This window comes from Prionailurus bengalensis, chromosome A3 (assembly GCF_016509475.1).
Source record: "Prionailurus bengalensis isolate Pbe53 chromosome A3, Fcat_Pben_1.1_paternal_pri, whole genome shotgun sequence".
Taxonomy (NCBI): Eukaryota; Metazoa; Chordata; class Mammalia; order Carnivora; family Felidae; genus Prionailurus; species Prionailurus bengalensis.
In genome coordinates this window covers 14109116-14130597 of record NC_057354.1, presented here as the reverse complement: position 1 = coordinate 14130597, position 21482 = coordinate 14109116, and the positions used below count along the sequence as shown (strand labels likewise).

Here is a 21482-nt window from a genome sequence, read left to right as displayed (position 1 = left end):
GAAGGAAGTTCTGACACCTGCCACAGCACGGACGAACCTTGAAGATGTTACATTACGTGAACTAAGCTATTCACAAAAGTACAAATCCTAGGTGTTTCTGTCTGCATGAGGTTTCCCGAGCAGTGACATTCGTGGAGAAAGCAGAGGCATGGGTGCCAGGAGCTGAGGGAGGGGAGGAACGGGGAGTCACCGTTTAATGCGGATGCAGTCCTGGCTTCGCGAGAGGAGGAACATTCTGGGGACGGATGGTGGGGAAGGTCGCGCAACCGTGTGAATGTGCTTCATGCCAGGGAACCGTAGGCTTGGAAATAGTTGAAATGGTAAGTGTTAGGTTATGTACGTTTACCGCAGTTTTCTGAGCAAGTCTCTTAAACCGCAGTTGTGAAGAACAAGAATCTGTACTCTATGAGCTGTCTTACTTGTTGCTCACCGCAGTCCTTTGATGAAGGAGTTACTGTACTCGTCAGTCGACAGAACAGAGCGGCAGAGAGATTTGGTATACTGCCAAGGTCATGGCTCCGTCCCAGCCTGTCCGCCCTCAAAGAGCCCACCCATCTGCCAAATCTTTCTCCTCCCCGTCCCTCTCTGACTGCAAGAAACCTCACCTGTACCCATTCCTCCAACCTGCAGGCACAGCGGGGATCTATCAAGGAGCAAACGGGCTGACCAACGCGGCTGGATTCGGAAGTGTGCACCAGGTAGATGTCGCTCGCCGCCACTTGTTTTCCCTGTTCTTTCCTTAAATCGCCCCCTTGACTCAGGGCATCCCCAGAGCCCACCCCTGCCCACCACCCCTGCCAGAAATGCAGTCTCTTACTCCCTGGGTTTGAAGACCACAGGAGTCAGGCTGTGCAAAAGGCCATCGGAAAGGTAACAGCGTAGAGACAGAGAAATTGGAATTATCAGCAGATTTCCAAGATGCCATAGGCGATATTATATACTCCCCCTTGACCTGAGCCCGAGACGCCCATTGACTGTTGAATCTCGAACCTGTGAATGCAAACACATGTGCTCTCCTGCCAAACGTGACCTCCTCGAGCACGAGAACCCCTTGTCTTTGGTTCTGCATTCCGGTGCCGAGTGCCCGGCACACAGTGGGGGCTTTATAAATGCTCGTTAAACCACACCAGGCCAACCCTGTAAAGGTGAACGCTGGCTAATAGTTTGATTGTCCCGGCTTCACTTAGAGAGTAAATTAAGAGTTACCCGGCTAAGGGTGTATGGGAAGTCTGTGTCCCGCTTGTACACCTCTTCTATAAATCTAAAATTATTTCAGAACCAAAGGCGAGCATGTTTTCAGGCTAGCATTAAAACAGAACTACCACGGAGTAGGTGGGCTATGGAATATTTAACGTATTTAAATACGAGGAACGCACTGTTTCTTCTTCAGTGAGCTAAAGAATCTAAATGGTGTAAACCTTGGAAGATTTGAAAATTTGTTTCACACATCTCTTATATTATTTCCGTGGATAAAAACACTTGTAAGTAAAAGCCCTTTTTAAAAAGGTGTGGTTCGGGGCGCCTGGGTGGCGCAGTCGGTTAAGCATCCGACTTCAGCCAGGTCACGATCTCGCGGTCCGTGAGTTCGAGCCCCGCGTCAGGCTCTGGGCTGATGGCTCGGAGCCTGGAGCCTGTTTCCGATTCTGTGTCTCCCTCTCTCTCTGCCCCTCCCCCATTCATGCTCTGTCTCTCTCCGTCCCCAAAAAAATAAAGAAACGTTGAAAAAAAATTTTTTTTTAAAAAAAAGGTGTGGTTCTTCACCAATTGGAGCTTGTCAAAGACGGAGATTCTCTAAATGCCACCCCCCAGAAATTCTGATTCTGTAGGGCTGAGGTGCAGCCCAAGAACCCAAACTACCCGTGAGTCCCCGCAGGGTTGGGAAGGCTCAGTTTATGGTGATGGTGGGGCAGAACATTTGGAACAATGACTACCGTGGGAGAGCTGGAATGTCCGGTTGGTTTAAGCAAAGCTTGATAAAAAGGGGATTGGCACTCTTTTATTTGATGTCCCCGACTTCCTCATAGAAGATTCCGGATCCCTGATGCTGTATAAGTGCTGCTGTATTTGTACCCCTCATGAACATGTCACCTGGTCTCCTGGGTATGTGTGTAGGGTCTTTGTCCCTCATTCATTGGTTCGTTGATTTGTCTCGTATTTACTGAGTCCCCCTATGTGTCCAGCACTGTGCCATGTGCGAGGGATACAGTGGTGATCAAGACAGACACTGACAGAGCCGCACCCACGTCCCTTAGGGTGCACCTGCTGACCTCCACATGGCAGCCGTGGCAGCCCTAGGGTGGAGGGTGTCCCCAAGAACCAGTGACTAGGGCAGGAGGGAAGTGCCGGGAACCCCCAACCATTTTCCCAAAAAATTGCACTTGCGGCCTCGTCTTGGGGGTCTGCATCTGGGGAAAGTCCCTGTCCTCACAGAGCTTTTATTCTAGTGGGAGAGACGGGGACAGACACAACAGACACACACACACACACACACACACACACACACACACACACACATATGCGAGGCCCCTCACCACTGGCCTCCTCACTCACAGCCTCATGTGTTTCCCTTTCTAGGACTATCCTTCCTACCCTGGCTTCCATCAGGGCCAGTATTCCCAGTATTACAGCTCGTCCTACGGCCCTCCTTATGTCCCGGCCAGCGGCATCGGCCCTTCCCCACTCTCCACGTCTACCTACGTCCTCCAGGAGGCACCGCACAGCGCCCCCAGCCAGAGTTCCGAGTTGCTTGGCGGTAAGTGCCGTCGCTGTCTCAGGGTCATTGGTGGCTGTGATCTGAGCTTTCATATGAAGGGCGGACTGGACATAGGTCCCAGCTGTAATGAGCTGTAATGAACTCACCCAAAAGCTAAATCCAGCCCTCACATATATTTTGTTGACTGGAATTTTTAAAAAAATTCTTTAAGAAGGAATTTTTAGATGTATGTCATCAAGATGTACGGGGATGTGCGTGCGTGTGTGTGTGTGTGCGTGTGTGTTTCATTCCACCCATGTTTAAAATTTTATCTGAAAAATCTCTTGAAAGCAGATCTGAACCTGTTTGCTTAGGTCTGCATTCCTAAGTGACAACAGTTCGCTGTTGTCTGTAATGTCTGCCCCATCAGACAGGGCATGCACAATTCCACATCTGGCCAGTTTCCTTCAAGTTCATTACCTGCCTGGCCCAGGGAGGCACTGGAGTTGGTGAGCCCTGGTCCTCAAAGAAGGGGAACTAGTATTTGTTGCCCGTCCGTGACGTGCCAAGCACACATCTGCGTGGTCTTCTCATTTCGCTTATTTATATGCTGATTCAACAAATATTTATAAAGTACCTGCTATTTTCCAGGTGCTCTTTAGTTTAGAAAGCAAAATAAAGTGCAACGCAGACTTCTTGATTTTTTCAGACAGGAATCAAATAATCACATAAATACACAATTACAAACTGTGGTAAGGAAACTCACAATCCCTACGAAAACAGGTTTTCAGTCACCTCCTCTTTGCCAGGTAAGAACAATGAAGATCAGGGTGATCAGTAACTTGCTAGCAATTAGTGGAGCTGGGATTTGAACCCAGGCCTGCTGGGCTCCGTAACCAGTGCCCCTGGATACTCAGTAGCCACACGTAGCTGAGATTATGTTCTCTAAAACCCATCTGAGAACAGAAGGGCAGCGGCCTTCAAACCTTGGTTCTCTCTCATCGAGAATTCTAGAATGTTTTAAAAAATCCTCATACGTGTGCCTTTCCAATAGCATAACAGTCTTATTAGGAATCCCTTTTGCTGGTCAGGATGTTTTGGCTTCAAAAGATAGAGAATGCAATGCAAACTAGTTTAAGCAAAAAAAGGAATTTTTAGGTGTATGTCATCAAGAAGTACAGGGATTCGGGGCTGGGTCCAGGGGTTCAGATGATAATGTTGGGACTCGTCTCTTTGTTCCTCTGGCTCTGCATTTCCCTGGGTTCATTTCACCCTCAAGCAGGCCTTCCCATTGTGGTGGCAAAGATGGCCACCAGCTGCTCCAGGGTTCAGTCCTGCCTTCTTATCTACCCCTCAGGGAGTTCCTCCTTCCTAACAGCTCCTACCAGAGGTCCCAGGTAATGCCCCCGTTAGCCCAGCTTAGGTCACATACCTGTCCTCACACCAGTCTCCGTGACAGTGGATGGAATGCTGGGTGGGACAGCAGACTTGGGTCTCGTGCCCACAGCTGGAGCTAGAGTTGGGTCATCCCCACCCAGGCCACGTGGACTGAGTGAGGGAGAGGTGGTCTCCCAAGGAAACCCAGAGCCCATTACCCAGAGGAAGACGGAAGAGACGCGGGGTGGGCCAAAGTGACAGGTGTCCCCTACCTATGGAACCCACCTAGATTAGGAGCAACGTGTGGGAGAGTCCATGTGCTGGCCCTTGGGTGATGTGCGTCCCTGTACAACTCACTCACCATTCTGTTGATTCCTTCATTCCTTCCATAGACCTATGCATGTATCTTCTCTTTTGTGCAGTGGTTCAGGCATAGTATCATTAAATGACATGACAGCAAGTGAATTAGAATGTCCAAGTGTGAAGAAGAGGTCATTGCGCTTTGTTCGCTTTTCTTTCCAGTGGGTTTTTCAGAACCCACTGATTCTTCTGGCTTGTAGAAGCTGAGCTGGCATGACAGTGTGTGGACATTCAATACATACTGGTTGGTGTTTAGAACAAGAGCAAGAGTGGAGACTTCTTTTGTTCCTGGGGTTCTTGGTGCCGCTGTTGCTTTTAGCCCTTATATTTCCCATCCCTGGGGACACGTTAATTATCCTTGGTTTGGCGACAAATAGAAACAACATAGCCAGGCATTTTTAAGTCAATTTTTAAGGAAGTTGAAGGCTGGAGCATTGATTTTGATCATTGCGATTTCATCGCAGTGTATTTAATGAATGCATAGTACCTATGTAACAAGTTCCAAATCGCTTTCTTCGAAGGGGATGAAATTTAGCAAACTTTTCTTGGTGGCCAAGAATGTGGTCACTGCAAACGGGCTCCAGAGAGGAAATACAAGCAGGAAATCCTCACGTAGACGCCACTACCTATGTATAATTTGGAACTGGATTCCAAAGACTTACTTCCCAAGAATTTGGGGTATGTGGGAAGGGTATCTTTGTTCCCCCTCAAGAGCAAACATAAAGGTTCATTGTGTCTCTTTGAAATCTTTCTTTACTGTTTCCCCCTGTTCTTCATTTATCCTCTAGTCTAAGGTTCAACAATAAGTGCTTGAGATGGTTTTTACTGTGTGTCTAACAAGCTCACATAAAATCTAATGACATAAATAATCGTCAGCTATAACTGAGGTCTCTTGCCTCTTTTCCCCAGTGTCTGTTATAAAGGAAGGGCATGCAAGCATGCATGTGTGCACATGCACACACGCACACACACATGCACTCTCTTAAAATTTCCCATAAAACCCCACTTTTGAAATTATCCAGGATCTCCTTGAGTGGTTGGCTCCAAATTCCAGAGCCTCAAGAGGTTTATATATTACCGACAGATCATGCTCGCTCTCTGCATTGCCTGGATACAGTATCCTGATGCTCTTCTCCACCCCCAGCCCCGTCTTCACTGACATGTATTGACAGTCATATGAAGTCCCCCGACAATTTACAGATGATTGCAGGGCAGTTTGCTGGTGTAGAGGGCAAAATCTAAACATACGATGTTACTCAAGAGAAAAGACGAATTAGTAGTGGTTGCTTAAGGACTTTTTTTCTTTTCAAACTTTTAAGTATAATGCAGATTATCTAAAAAGATAACTGGACAGACATTGGAGCTCCTGTCTCACAGGCCTTTGGACTCTAAGGCTTACACCAGTGGGGCCCAACCCCTCCAGAGTCCCCCTACCCCTAGTTCTCAGGCCTTAAGCCTCAGACTGAATTATACCACTGACTTTCCTGGTTTTCCAGCTTGCAAACAACAGATTGTGGGACTTTGTGACCTCTATAACTGCATGAGCCAGTTACTATCATAAGTCTCTTCATACACACACACACACACACACACACACACACACACACACAAATGCATCCTGTTGGTTCTGTTTCTTGGGAGAACACTGACTAATACACCATGGGTCAAAGAAAAGAAAAGGAAAATTTAAAAGTATTTTGAATGTAATGAAAATGAAAACACAACATGTCCAAAATTCATAGACTGTCATTTAAAGCAGTATGTAAAGGGAAATTTATAGCACAAATGCTTGTGTTAGAGAAGAAGAATAATTTCAAGCGAAACACCTCATCTTCCACCTTAAGAAACTAGAAAAAGAAGAGCAGATTATCCTCAAAGTAAAAAGAAGAAAGGAAACAATAAAGCCAGAATGGAAATCAATGAAATGCAAAAACGGAAAATAGATAGGTTGATACAGGAAAAAAGAGAGAAGACACAAGTTGCTAATAAAATGAGAGCAGTGACATCTCTACAGACCCTACAGATATTAAAAGGATAGTAATGCAATTTTGTGAACAACATCATGCCAATAAATTCAACAACTTAGATGAAATGGACAAATTCCTTACAGGGCAAAAACTTCCAAAACCCCCTCAAGAAGAAATAGATGACCTAAACAGACCTATATTTTTAATAGACCTATATCTATTAAATAAACTGAACTTTTATTAGAAATCTGCCCACAAAGAAATCACCAGGTCTTGATGGCCTCACTGATTAAATCTACCAAACATTTAAGTAAGAAATACCAATTATACGCCAATTTTTTAAGAAAATTGAAGAGGAAAGAATACTTTCTAACTTATTCTATGAGGTCAGCATTACCCTGATGCCAAAATTAGGCAAAGACATTATAAGAAAAGGAAACTATAGACCAATATCCCTCATAACAAAATTTCTAAACAAAATATTTAGCAAATCCGTCCAACAATAAACAAAATAAGGATAATACATTATGACCAAGTGGGATTTATCCCAAGGATGTACAGTTGGTTTAAAATTTGAAAATCAATATAATTTGCCATATTAACTAACTGGAAAGAAAAAAAAAGATATCATCTCAATAGATGCAGAGAAAGTATTTGACAAAATTTATCATCTGTTTCTGATAAAATTCCAAATTAGGAGTAGAAGGGAACTTTCTTTATTAGAAAAAGACATGCTATGGACTGAACGTTTGTATCCCCCTCCAGATTCATATGTTGAAGTTCTATTCCCCAAGGTGATGGTATTTGGAGGTGGGGATCTTTGGGAGGTAATTAGGTCATGAGGATGAAGCCCTCATGTGTGGAGTTAGCGCTATTATAAGAAGAGACACCCAGGGTGCCTGGGTGGCTCAGTCAGTTAAGCGTCCAACTTCGGCTCAGGTCATGATCTCAATGGTTCGTGAATTTGAGCCCCGCGTCGGGCTCTGAGCTGACAGCTCAGAGTCTGAAGCCTGCTTCAAATTCTGTGTCTCCCTCTCTCTCTGCCCCTCCCCTGCTCTCTGTCTGTCTCTATTTCTCTCAAAAATAAATAAACATTTGTTAAGAAATTTAAAAAAAAAAGACACAAGAAAGATAACATCTCTCTTCTCCACCATACGTGGATACGGCAAGAAGGCAAGAAAACCAGAAAGAAGCTCTGACCAGGAATAAAATTGGCCAGTTCCTTGATCTTGGACTTCCCAGCCAACAGAAATGTGAGAAATAAATCTTTACTGTTTAAGCCATCCAGTCTGTGACATATTTGTCATAGCAGCCCAAACTGACTAAAGTAGGATAACTGCAAAGAACCTACAGCTACCCCCAAGATCAGAAACAAGGCAAAGATGTCCACTCTTACCAATTCTATTCAGCATTGTACTAAAGATTCTAGCCAGTGCAATAAGGCAAGAAAAATAAATTAAAATCTCCATATTGGATATGAAGCAAAACTTCATAAAGAGAGAAGAAGTAAAATGACATGATCACCTAAGTAAAAAATTGGATAGAATTTATTAAAAAGCTAGAACTAAAAAGTAAGTTTAATGGGGCACCTGGGTGGCTCAGTTGGTTAAGTGTCCAACGTTAAGTCAGGTCATGATCTCACTGTGGGTTTGAGCCCCACATCAAGCTCTGCCCTGTCAGTGTAAAGCCTGTTTGGGATTCTTTCTCTCCCTCTTGCTCTGCCTCTTCCTGACTTACTCTCTCTTTCTCTCTCTCTCAAAATAAATAAAATTAAAATAATAAATTATTTTTAAAAATAAATAAAAAGTGAGTTTAGCAAAGTTTGACTACTAAGTGAACGTATGAACGTGAGTTCTATTTCTATATAGTGACAACAAACAGTGGGAAATAGAATAGTTTTACGTGCCATTTACATACAGTGTTATCAAAAAATATGGAATGCTTGGGGATAAATCTGACAAAAGATATGCAAGAGTTGTACACTTAAAACTACAAAACTCTACTGAGAGAAGTTAAGACTTTAGTCAGTAGAAAGATACACCTTGTTCACAGCTCAGATTTAATATTGTTAAGATGTCAGTTCTCCACAAATTGATCTATATATTTAACACAATCTCTGTCAACATCCCACTCGTTTCTAGAGATTGGCGAGCTGATTCTGAACTTCATATGGAAATACAAAGGACCTAGAATAGCCTCAACGGCTCTGATATAGAAGAACAAAGTTTGAAGGCTAACACTACCTGATTTTAAGACTCATTACAGAGCCACAGTAATCACAACATACGGTTTTGATAGACAAGTATATCAATGAACCAGAATAGAGATTGCAGAAATAAACCCACATGTATATGGACAAGTGATTTTTTTTTACAAAGTTTCAAAGACAATTCAGTGGAGAAAGTATAATCTTCTCAAAAAAAGATTATCTAACAACTGGATATCTATGTTCAGAAAAACTCAATCCATACCTCACATGACATTAAAAACAAGTTGTATATGGGGTGCCTGGGTGGCTCAGTTGGTTAAGCGTCTGACTTCAGCCAGGTCGTCATCTCATGGTTCATGAGTTCAAGTCCCGCGTTGGACTCTGTGCTGATAGCTTGGAGCCTGGAGCCTGTTTCAGATTCTGTGTCCCTGTGTCCCTGTGTCATGCTCTGTCTCTCTCTCTCTCTCTTTCAAAAAATGAATAAATGTTAAAAAAATTTTTTTTAAGTTGTGTAGAATAGACTATAGACCAGGGGCACCTGGGTGGCTCGGTCAGTTGAGTGTCTGGCTCTTGATTTAGGCTCAGGTCATGATCCCAGAGTTGTAGGATCGAGCCCTGTAGGGCCCTGTATCGCCCAGCATGCTCTCTCTCTGCCCCTCTTCCCAACTCATGTTATGTCTCTAAAATTAAAAATTAAAAAAAGAATAGATCATAGGCCTAAGTATAAAACCCTAAAACATCTATAGAAAACAGGATAAAAATCTTTGTGACTTTGGGTGAGGCAAAGAGTTCTCATATATGACACCAAAAACATCCAAAAATGAGGTGGACATATATTGGACTTCATGAAAATTTAAAACTTTTGCTCTTTAAAAAACACTGTCAGGAGAATGAAAAGACAAACCACCGTTTGGGAAAAAAATAATTGCAAAGCATGTATCTGATAAAGTAAGTTGTATTAGAGTCCTCCAAAGAAACAACCAGTAGGAGAGAGACATAAGGAAATTTATTATAAGAAGTAGCTCAGATCGGCAAATCCCATGATTTGCCTTCTGCCAGCTGGAGAACTGGGAAAGCCAGTAGTGCAATTCAGTCTGAGCAAAAAGGCCTGAGAACCAGGAGCCCTAGTGCCTGAGGCAGGAAAAGGTGGACATCCCAGCTCAAGAAGAGAGAGAATTTACCCTTCCTCTGCCTTTGTGTTCTGTTTGGGCCCCAGTGGAATGGGTGACCGCCCCCTCCCCCCACACTGGTGAAGGCAGATCTCTACTCAGTCTACTGACTCAAATGCTAGTCTCTTCTGGACACACCCTCCTTGACACACCCAGAAATAATGTTTTATCAGCCCTCTGGGCATCACTTAGCCCATCGACTCGACATACAAAATTAACCATCACATGTATGGATGCAGAATATATAAGGAATCCTCAAAACCGAAGGCTAAGAGAATGAACAACTCAGTAATGAAATGGACCAAATGTTTGATTAGATGCTTTACCAAAGAAGATACAGGGATGGCAAAAAAAAAAAAAAAAAAGTACACAATTACATAATTAAGAGGCTGATCGTTAGTCATTAGAGAGGTGCAAATCCACAAGGAGGGACCACTGCGTGCCCCTGGGAATGGCTGTAATCACCAAGACTGACCTTACCGAAGGGTGGCAAGGATGTGGAGGAACTAGAACTCTCTCACCTGCTGGTGGGAACGTGAAATGGCACAACCCCTTTGGAAAACAATTCAGCGGTTGCTTAAAAAGTCCGACACAGACTCACCATACAACCTCGTCGTCACGCCGGTAAAACGAAAGCTTACGTCCATACAGAGATCGACGTGTGAATGTTCATCGCAGCTCTGTTCCGTCCCCAAGCTAGAATCAACCCACATGTCCATCCACAAGTGACCAAAGTCCAAGCGTGATATATCTGTACAAGAGAATAATACTCAGCAACACCAAGGAATGAACTATCAGTATGCATAACAACACGGATCGGATCGCAAGATGATTATTCTGGCTGAAAGAAGCCAGGCAAAAAAAAGAATATATACCGTGTGATTCCCTTTGTTTAAAACTCTAGAAAAAAGCAAACTAATTCCTAGCGAGACAAAGTGTATCGGTGGGTGCTTGGAGGTCCTGTCAAAGCGCGAGAAGGAAGAAAGGAAAAAAGTGAGATGACTCCAAGGAAGGTTTACGTAAATTGCTCTGACCGTGACCTTCAACCTTGACCCTTCATTCTCAAGAATGTAGAAAGTTGGGAAAGGGGCTGCTGCTTTGGGGTTGGGGAAAGGGGTACTCCTAATACGGTGGCTTCCCCCACACCTTATTTAGACAGTTCTTCGATGCCTGGCATTTTCCCTCTTTTTAAATAATATCTGCCTGGATTTTGATGGGCTCAACAGGTGTTTTCTAAGCCCCCATAGCCTTAGAACCACCAAGTGAATCCGGATAAACCTTATTTATGACTCGTAAGCACCTGTGAACTTATCTACTGCCTGTTCCCCACCCTCCCGAAGAAAGTCTGCTCGCTCGATATTCGGGAATCTCTAATGCTGTGTCCTGGAACTGTTGGGGAGTTGGAGGTGGCCCCACAGTCCTGACAACTCAAAACCAAACCTTTTCTGATCATGTCCTCAGTCTGCTAAGAAGTTTTATAAATATTAAATAAACCAAGTTCAGCCCCTTGGGTTTTGGAGGGAAATAGTCCTTCCAGGGTAGGGAAAAAAAAATCAGTCCATTGCCAAGTCTTTTTAGACAAAAGCATTTTCCTCCTAATGATCCAAGAACTGGCGATTATGGAAGGAGAGATGAGATCCACGGGATGCATCTGGGAACTAAAACAAGCAGCTGTAAAAGAGAGCGCGAGAGGGGGTGTCCTGTAAGGTTCCACCCCGGTTCCCGCTTCTGTCCCTCTCGCCACGAGGGCTGGCCCGCCCACACTTTGGTTCTGCCTTTACCGCTGGTTTTGCAGGGTGACGCGGACTGACATCATCCCACTTTGTGAGTGAAATGAAGTCACTACGCTTTCATAAAAAGCCACGTATTTCAAACTCCTGTGCTTAACACACAGCCTGGATGCCGGCTTTGGGACCTGGGTCCCGGGAGGGTGTGCTGCTCACTCATGCAGGGCTGGCGGACAGTGGCGTGAGGGCATGAGTGCGGCAGCCTCTCTGTGCAGAAGCACCACCTGAATGGAAGCAGCAGGTGACTGCCCCCTGCCCTGCACCTCCTCACCGACCCCCACGTGTGTGTGGATGAAGCCAGAACTCGGTTCAGATCATTTCCTCACCGCCCTAAGTGCAGCCCTGTGTCGGGTGCTTTCGTGGATGTCATCTCCCTAATTCTCAAATCCACAAACGTCTTGACAAGTGAAGCTTTAAAGGGCTTGCTTTTTTAAAAAAAATTTTATAGGTTTTTTTAATTTATTTTGGAGAGAGAAACAGCGCAAGTGGGGGAGGGGCAGAGAGAGAGGGAGACACAGAATCCAGAGCAGGCTGCAGGCTCCGAGCTGTCAGCACAGAGCCCGACGCGGGGCTCGAACTCACGAACCGTGAGATCATGACCTGAGCCCAAGTGGGAAGCTTAACCCACTGAGCCGCCCAGGTGCCCCAGGGGCTTGCTTTTAATAGAGAATGGAGCAGGCCACATAGGGAGAGCAGCAGCATAGAGAATGCTCCCCACACACCTCCCTTTCACCCCAAGTTGGGGGTGAGGGGGGTCTTCAAGATAGAAGAGTTTGCTGCCCTGCTCCACGCAGTTACTGACTTTCTTCCTTCTGTTCGTCTGGGGAGTCTCAGGCTTCGGGATAGAGAGAGTTGCAAACACTGTCAATACAGCTCCCCCAGTGGCCCACCCTCACTTCCCTAGATTCTGCTCAGGTGTCCCCCTCATCCGCAAGGCCCTCCCTTGCGGCCCCATACCCGTTAGCGACCACCCAGCTCTCCCCGTCCCCAGCCCATTTGCTAATTCTCGGTAACACACGGCCCCACCTGGCATCTTACATACTCACTCACTTGTCTGTCTAATGCACCTCTCCTGTCTCTAGAAGCTGAGTGCTGTGAGAACCAGTACCTGGAGCTCTGCGCACTCAGTGCATCTTCGCTCGATGAGTGAATGATTCTGAATAGGCAGCCTGAGGGACCGTCATGAGCAGTTTCGAGTCCACAAGATCTTTGCCTTCTGTGCTGCCTTTGGGACCTACCACTGTTGGTTCTGGTGTGATACTTCCTGGGAGGCGACACTCAGCAAAGCCTCTGATGTGTCCACCCTTCCCTTTCCGACACCAGGCGAATACAACACACACAACGGACCTTCCACGCCGGCAAAGGAGGGAGACGCCGACAGGCCGCACCGGGCCTCCGACGGGAAGCTCCGAGGCCGGTCGAAGCGGAGCAGCGACCCCTCCCCAGCGGGGGACAGTGAGATCGAGGTAACTCCAGACTGCCTGTTTGACTTGGTGAATGTAATCTCCAGCCGTGGCCGGAACGAGAGGCTGGGGGGCAGAGTTGTGTCCACGCACACGGCGGGGCTCTGGGTTCACAAAGCTCAGTAACAGAACAGGACCCTTGAGGGGAAAGGAGAGAATTGCGGGGGCCGTCAGGAAGCGCTGTTGACTGTCCAGGCTAGGAAAAGTCACCCTGGGGATAGTAAACAACTCGGGTAGACAGCCGCAGAATCACCTGGAGGCCTGTGAAAACCCAGCTTTCGGGGTCCCACCCGCAGTTTCCAATTTAGTAGACTGGGGGCGGGGCCTGAGAACTGGCATTTCCAGGGCATTCCCAGATGATGCTGATGCTACAGGTTGGGGAGCACACTCTGAAAGGCCCTGGTAAAGACACCAGTGGGCAGAGAACCTTCCCAGCTGGGTCAGAGGGTTCTTAGCCTCCTACGTATTACTGTCAGCTGGAGTGCTCTTTAAAATACAGGTGCCCTGGCCCCATCCCAGACTAGTTAAATGTACATTGCAAGAGAGTTCTGTTAGTTCCCCTCGTGGCTCTGATATGGCTTGAGGATTTACCTATCAGGAGACAGGAGGCTGGCTCGGCTTGCATCATTTCTACGATTCTGAGTTTCATAGAAGGTTCTTGGAACCGTCATTCTCAAGCTGCATCCCAGATCAATTAAATCCAATTCCCTGAGGGAGGGACCCAGGCATCGGTATTTTAAAGCTCCCCAGGTTATTTCCAGAGTGCAGCCCCAGCTGGTCTAAGGGATGTGCCAGTCTTTAACAAAGCCAAGCGTAGGATCGATCATTGGTCACCCACTGGCATTGTCCCAAACAAACAAAAAAGAACAGCATACATGGGAGAAGGGAAAGGGTAATAGTGGGGACAGAGGAAAAACAGATGCCCAAAAAACAGATGGAAGCAACTGATAGATATCTAGGGAAAAAAAAAAAAACGGGCAGGTTCGTTAGTTTGTACTTTGCAAAAGGCAGAAATAATAGGAGGGCCGATCTATCGGCTTGAGTGTGCCATGGGTATATGGGTAGTATTGGCAGAGTCTGGGTCCGGGCCAAGAAATTGAAATGTACCATCATCCCATCTCTGTTCATAATCCTGTACAATTCATGCAGCAGCCACAAGGCTCAGCCCACAAGCTCAGATGTGCTGAGAAATACAATTTTCATCATCTCCTTAAAGTCATTGTGATTTTGACTCTGAGTCCCCATCCCATCAGGACGATAAGAAATGCAGTGTCATTTGGGGTTGGGGGGGGGGGGGGGCTTCTACCTGGAATTGTAGGAGAATCTCAGGGCTCAGGTGGTCTCAGAACAGACCAGGTCTACAGAACAGATCCTGCAACGGCCAGGATTCGAGGTGATGGCTGCTTCCTTCCTCCTTGTCAGTACCTGCCGTGGCCCGTGAGAGCCCAGCCCTTCTCTGGCATGTCCATGCCATACATTGGGCGTTGAAATCCTCGCCGAGGTCCTTTGGTTGCAAGCAACAGAAACCAGTTCTGGTTACTTAAGCAAATGCGAATTTACCGGGAGGGCACAACAACATGGAGGGGGGAAGTGATAAAACCAAGGTTGGAAACAGCGGTAACAAAGACCAAGGAATCTAGGGAACCTTCTGGGTGCCGGCCCCTGCTGGAGAGTAAACCACGTGCGATTCTAACGCCAGTTCACTCAATGTCTGATTCCAAGGAGACAGCCTCCACTGGCCTGACTCGGATCTTGGGCTCACCCTTGATCGATAGCCCCACCAAGACAACAGAAAAGAAAACCAGGGTGCTCTTATCAGACAGGGACGGATGCTGGGGGCCCAAGCACAAATGGCCGCCACCAGGGGACTTGAGATGTAGCCAGCATTCACTGGTAGGGCTTGTTTATGGCCAGCGTCTGTTCCGGCTGTCCCAGAGGGTGCTACGTATTTTGAATACCACTCTCGTCTCCTCCCCTTGGTCAGCCGCCTGAGGTATTCCAGCAGCCACCCAGGCTGAGAACTTGACCCCCTGCAGACCCGCCACAGAGCAAGCGTTCCCACTGCTCATGGGACCACTCTTAGGCCAAGGGATTTGTTCTTGCTTTTCCTCTAATTCTTAGAGCCCTCTCCTTCCAACACCGAGGAGACTTTGCAGCATCCCCTCAGCAGGACTTAGGCCTTTGCAAAAGACCAGAAGAGAATTTGTGTGCCTCCGCTCGTCCTTTGGTTTCCTGCCTCCCATTTTCCCGAGGGTTTCCTACAGCTTCAAGTTGCGAGATCTGTGGGAATCACAGGGTGGCACACACACGAATGTCTTGTTGTTGTTGTTGTTGTTGTTTCTACTATTCGGTCACTTAACACGGCTTCTGCTCTTGGTGGGGGTGGAGAGACATTTTCCACTGAACTGAGAAGGCAGTGGGGGTGGCATGGAAGTCAGGGATTACGGGCGACGTTATTCTGGAAACAGCTGCTTCTCGATTCCAGAGGAAAGTACCACTGGGCGAGAGCCTTTGAAAAGGTGTGAGCTGTGTTTCACTTCTGTGCTTAATGTCAGCATGGAGGGTTAGCACCACGTCGCACCTCCGAAGGCTTTGGCAGTTTTGCTAAGGACTGAAGCCCACGAGAGAGAAACGACGTGGGAGAAGTGGAAAGGAGGTAAATTCATCGACCGCAGGTGCCAGAACCCCACGTGAGCTAGCCTAGGTGGAAAAGCAGAATTTATTTTAGGGATACAGAGATTCTCTTCCCCAAGGTGGGAAGAGCGGAGTGTCAGCAGGATGCTGGAACCAGAAGGAAGACGGGACAAGGAAGAGCGTGTGCGCCTTCTCTCTGCACGCACTACAGTGCAGGTGCCCGGATGCCCAACCGTAATGTCTTCAGCCCGCACAGGCGCTGGTTCCTGGGCTCTGCCCTCCTCCAGCCTCCCTCTGTTTCTGTCTGAAACCAGGTCCTGGCAAAGTGTGGGGTGGTCTTTCCATCTCTCACCCCTCTCTGCCACGCTCCCTGCAGACTGGCCCTCCCTGCCCTTCAGATTGTGCGGCCTCCAACAGCCACTCAAAGATGGTGAATGCCTTTCTGGGTTCTGATTTCAAGTTTCCAAGGAAAAGCCTCTGGCCCAGTTGGGATTGGGGCTCTCCCTGGCCCAAACCATGATGGGCTAGAGGGGGAGGGTCACTGCAAAGCAGCCACCCGGAACTTACCCACCAAGGATCTAAGGCAGGGGAACAGAGTGGTAGGGAGGGGGGGCAGACTTTCTTCTTCAGAGGCTATGTTGTAGATAAATGAATGGGGTCTGCATTCAGTTTGAAAATACTCACTGATTTTTTTTTTAATTCCCTTACCAAAATCTCTCGGTTTAACTGATCTAAGTTCATTTATTTTTTTTAAGTTCATTTCTTTATTTTTGAGAGAGAGAGAGAGAGAGAGAGCTTGCATAAGCAAGGGAGGGGCAGAGAGAGAGAGGAAGACACAGAATCTGAAAACAAGCTCCAGGCTCTGAGCTGTCAGCACAGAGCCTGACATGGGGCTCGAGCTCACTAACCATGAGATCATGACCTGAGCCAAAGTCAGACGTTTACCTAACCAGCCACAGTGGCTCCCGATCCAATTGAGTTCAGATAAATTAGGACCTAGCCATTGAAACCCAGAAGCCCTCCTTAAAAACAATACTTTTCAAATCTCTTTTTTTTTTTACCATGACCCGTAATAAGATCTATACTTAATACTGTGACATACACACACATAAATGTAACTAGACCAAAAAACTCACAAAGTCACACTCAGATCTGCCAAGTGCCTTGAAAACCCTTGCACTAACTGACCTTTTCCTCCTAGAGACCACCCTTCTGTTAAAGGCATGGCGAATGCCCATGTTTAAATTAAGTACAGCCGTTCACCTCCAGAGAGGTTTCAAGGGTGGCCCATTCAAGATAGCAGACTGAGTAGGTGCATCGGGCCCCCGGCCACCAACACCAGCTACACACACACAGTCAGGCCCTTTGCCCTTAAAGACCGTGATCCCCAGAAAATGACGGAAAGCAACAGTGTGAAAGTTTAGGGCCAAAATAAGTTAATAGGATACATGACAGGTAATTTAAAAACCAGAAAAGAACTCTGGAAAACTCTGAGCAGTTTTCTTGTAAAGATCCAGGGAGCTCTTGCATCTGTAAAATATGCAGTGGGGGCTGTTCGGAAGGAGACACTCAGAGACAAAGAGTCATTGGAAATTTTTAAATGACAGAATCAGAAGTTTAATAGAAGGGTTGGAAGAAAACGTTTAAGAAATCTCCCAGAACACAGATCAAAAAGACAAAATTCTAGAAAATATTTTTTTCTTAAAGTACAAGCAGTATCAATCGAAAAGGTCTAATTTGACTGTCTTCATGTAAAGAAATAAGATCAAAAATGCTTAGGTGCTGAACAGTATGAATGAAGAAAGACCATACCTAGGTTTATCCTCACGGAACTTGAGGACTGCATGTATAAAGAAAAGATCTTAAAATATCCCAGAGAAAGAGCCCAAATGTCCATCACTGATGAATGGATAAAGAAGATGTGGTTTATATATACAATGGAATACTACTTGGCAATGAGAAAGAATGAAATCCTTCCATTTGCAACAGCGTGGATGGTACCGGAAGGTATTATTGCAGAGTGAAATAAGCCAGTCAGAGAGACAGATGTCATGTTTTCATTCGTACGTGGAACTTGAGAAACTTAACGGCAGACCGTGGGGGAAGTGAATGGGAAAAAATTAGTTACAAACAGAGAGGGAGGGAGGCGAACCATAAGAGACTTTTACATACAGAGAACAAAATGAGGGCTGATGGTACAGGAGCAGGGGAGAGGGGAAAATGGGTGATGGGCATTGAGGCGGGCACTTGTTGGGACGAGCACTGGGTGTTGTATGTAAGCGATGAACCACGGGAATCTTCCGCCAAAACCAAGAGCACGCTGTCCACACTGTGTGTTAGCCAACTTGACAATAAAAGATGGACGAGGAAAAAAATAAAAATAAAATATCCACAAGAGTGAAAAAGCAAAACCTACGAAGGACTAAAGATTCATGAAACATGACACTCCCCGTCGGTCACACGGGACACTATGAGATAATGGAGGAATTCTTTCAAACATCCGGAGGACTTTATTTTCCAATTGGAATTCTGTACCCACGGGTACCGTAGAGCAAAATGAAGATAGATCAGAAAGGTAGGAACTCAGCACGGTTACTTTCCAGACACCCTTTCACAAGAAGCAGCTTCAGGATATACTCAAGCAAAACAAGGAAGAAAACCAAGAGAGACCTGGGTTCCGGGAAACAGTTGATCTCGTCCGGAAATGCATATAAGGAAGTCTCCGGATGCTACCTATGCAACAAGCCTGAAGATGACCCAGGCCACATTGGAGCATTCTGTCACTGAGGGTGAACCTCTTTGCTACAGCGGGTGTGGCCGAATTTGAGACTCTTAACGAAAGCACATCATTGGAAATGAGACAAAAATTAAAGCAGTTCATAAACTCCTGCAAAAACAGAAAGTTATTCCAGACAGGCACGGTTCCTCTGTAGAACAAACTGGGATATGCCGTGGTTTTTCATCGGGAAGGAGCACAGGGAAGGACATGACCTTCGTGGTAGAAACAGTCTCCTGAAAGTGGCTCTGGGGCTAGGACGTTGGACACACAGAGAAGGAGGTGAATCCCAACATGGTACTTGGCTCTGCAGTGAACAGTGATGAGAGATGCGCATGCCCTTCACTGTTTACCAACCTTGAAAATCAACATAGAAACAGAGCACAGAAGATCGAAGTACCTCTATGAAACCAAGCACACGAATCGGTTTATCCACGGTGGGAGTGCAAAAGTAAGCCTAACGCCGCTAAATGACGGAGAGGGGAGGAGGTGGGGGAAAGGGCGAGAACACGACAACCGCCTTCCGTGTGGGATTTACTGCGTCAGCCCGGGAGAGTGTCCAAAGCGGATGGTCTTAGAAGTCGAGGGGCTCACCTACGTGAAAAGCGTAAAGTCCTGGAGAAATGCGGGAGATCGCCATAAGCTAAACCCTCATCTTTCACATTACTGAGTCAAGAGCTGTTGTCTCAAGTCGGCCAGTCAGTAAGTAAAAAGGCACAAGTACGTTACTTAGAGTTACGGAGGTAATCGCCAGAACTGCTGAAAACAGGAGTGTTTAGAAGTGGTCGGGCTTAGGGTGAGCGGGTGAATGTAAAACGGTAGTACTTTGTTTTTTCAAATGAGTTATATGATTTTTATTGTTGCTTTTGGACTGAGCTCCTCCACTTTTGAGCTTCTATGTGGAAGGCAGGAACAGGCTTCTTGGTTCTGGCATCAGAGGGTTTGATAGGAGCCCAAAGTTGGCCCTCAGAATACACTTTACACGGCTGAAGTTGGATGGGGACCCAGTGACACATCGGTGAGTCACATGTTTTATCACTTAAAGATACTGGTTTTCAAGATTTCTTTCTCCTCCCAGGGAATTGATTTCTGCAGACATTAGGTCAGATGCAAGCAAATCCATTTGTCTTCCTCTTTTTCATCACAGCGTGTGTTCGTGTGGGATTTGGATGAAACGATAATTATTTTTCACTCCTTACTCACCGGGACTTTTGCATCCAGATACGGGAAGGTAAGAATCCATGTTGTGTCTTCTCTCTCTGTTTCTTTTTTTTTTTTTTTTCTTTTCCCCCAACATGACAGTCTGTCCAGCTGGTTTGTCCTGGGAATTGTGGGGGCAGTTTATGAGGCGGCTTCTCCAACAAAAGCTACCCCTCTGGGTCAGTCTGGGTTTGAGAGCTCCTATGGAATCTTCTCTCGACATGTGAAAATTTAATTAGCTTCCCCTTCTGTCGTCCCCCATGCCTTTCTTCCAACCCACGAAGCGTTCAGCATCCACTTGATCGGATATAAGCTCTTAGTCTGATACACCGCAGCCAAAAACAGTAATTTTAGCTAAAAAACGAGGCAAAGTGTTTTCCTTGTTCCCTGTTGTTTATCTTCGCGTCTCCGGCAGATGAATTTCATCTTCCTTCCGTGTTTCTGAGACGAGGGGCAGGCGTTTTGTCAGCCCTGGCGTGGACCTTCACGACAGCTTGGCCAATCTGTCACCGACAGATTATGTCAGGAACCATCCGGTTAGAACTCTGGGGGGCGCCTGGGGGGCGCAGTCGGTTAAGCGTCCGACTTCAGCCAGGTCACGATCTCGCGGTCCGTGGGTTCGAGCCCCGCGTCAGGCTCTGGGCTGATGGCTCGGAGCCTGGAGCATGCTTCTAATTCTGTGTCTCCCTCTCTCTCTGCCCCTCCCCCGTTCATGCTCTGTCTCTCTCTGTCCCAAAAATAAATAAACGTTGGGAAAAAAAGAACTCTGGGCAGATGCTATGGGCTGATCGGTGGTGAATGTAAGAAACCCGGAAACCACCTTCATAATGCAAAAACGAACCCTGCCGATTCTGTGCATCCGTCCTGCGGGCTTCCCGGCAAACCACATGTGGATGCCGTCTCCCCGGGGAGGCCGGTTGGGGGGGCGGGGGGTTGGGTGGAGGGACAGGGATTCCGAGAACAGGCAAAAGCTATCATCTCATGTGAGGTGAGCAACCTGCTGGCAGCTGCGTCCATGCACGGGTAGGAACCGTGAGACTCGCCAGCGCCTGGAAAATATTTCTGTTTCTGTTTAGAGGCCAGAAATATGATTTGACATCACCTCATGGCTTTTCCAGCTGCTCGTGTTTTTTATGGGGCTTATAACAAGCTGGATGTGTAATTAGCAAGATAGATTTATCATCTGCCGTTGTGTTGTAAAGAATATAAAAATGGTGTTGGTGGTGCAGAAATCTCTTGCCACGTAGGAATGCCGTTAATACGTCTAGCAGGGCCTGCGGGAAATCCGGCGTGCGTTCTTGGACAGAGCACGGCTTAGGCAGAGGGTGGCGGAGTCGAGAACTGCCGAAAGGACACCAGACCGGACTGGCAGGCGTTGCAAAAAGTTGAGCCGTCCCGCAGGGGCTATCGTAGCGGGTTACCCGCTAGGTCTGGGCGTTTTAGGGTTTTCCGAACCACCCCGGTAAAGTCACTGCCCCCTGAAAGGCTTGCCTTCACTCGTCTTGCCCTTAGAGACGGCCCCCTGTCAAGTTCTGCGGCTGCGGGTAACGGTCGGGTTCTCGCGGGTTGTGTAGGGCTTTGTCATCATGGGGATGGTTTTTGTGTCTGTCTCACCACTGTTCCTAAAACCACACTGTGGGCGTCCTCGAGACCAGGGCAGAGCCCAGAGCCCATGCCACCTTGTCATCCCTCACTGCCAGCTGCCTCTCTCCAGCCGTACCGCCTCAGCCCAGCCACGTTCACGTCCAGCTGTGGTGCTTGTCCTTTATAGCCGCCTGTACAGGGACCATCCTACAATACAAACCTGGTCGTGTCACATCCCTCCCAGGGCTGTTCGTGAGCGGGCTC

At 46.9% G+C, this 21482-nt stretch overlaps 1 protein-coding gene across 2 annotated transcripts in view; it reads left to right on the top strand.

Annotated features, from left to right (window-relative positions):
* EYA2 (EYA transcriptional coactivator and phosphatase 2) overlaps window positions 1-21482 on the top strand; it is a 266192-nt gene that overhangs the window by 164172 nt on the left and 80538 nt on the right. For both annotated transcript variants that reach the window (XM_043553792.1, XM_043553793.1), the window contains 4 exons: window positions 631-698; window positions 2575-2752; window positions 12885-13027; window positions 19582-19665. In XM_043553792.1, coding sequence (XP_043409727.1) covers window positions 631-698; window positions 2575-2752; window positions 12885-13027; window positions 19582-19665 — 473 coding nt within the window. The remainder of the gene's footprint in view (window positions 1-630; window positions 699-2574; window positions 2753-12884; window positions 13028-19581; window positions 19666-21482) is intronic.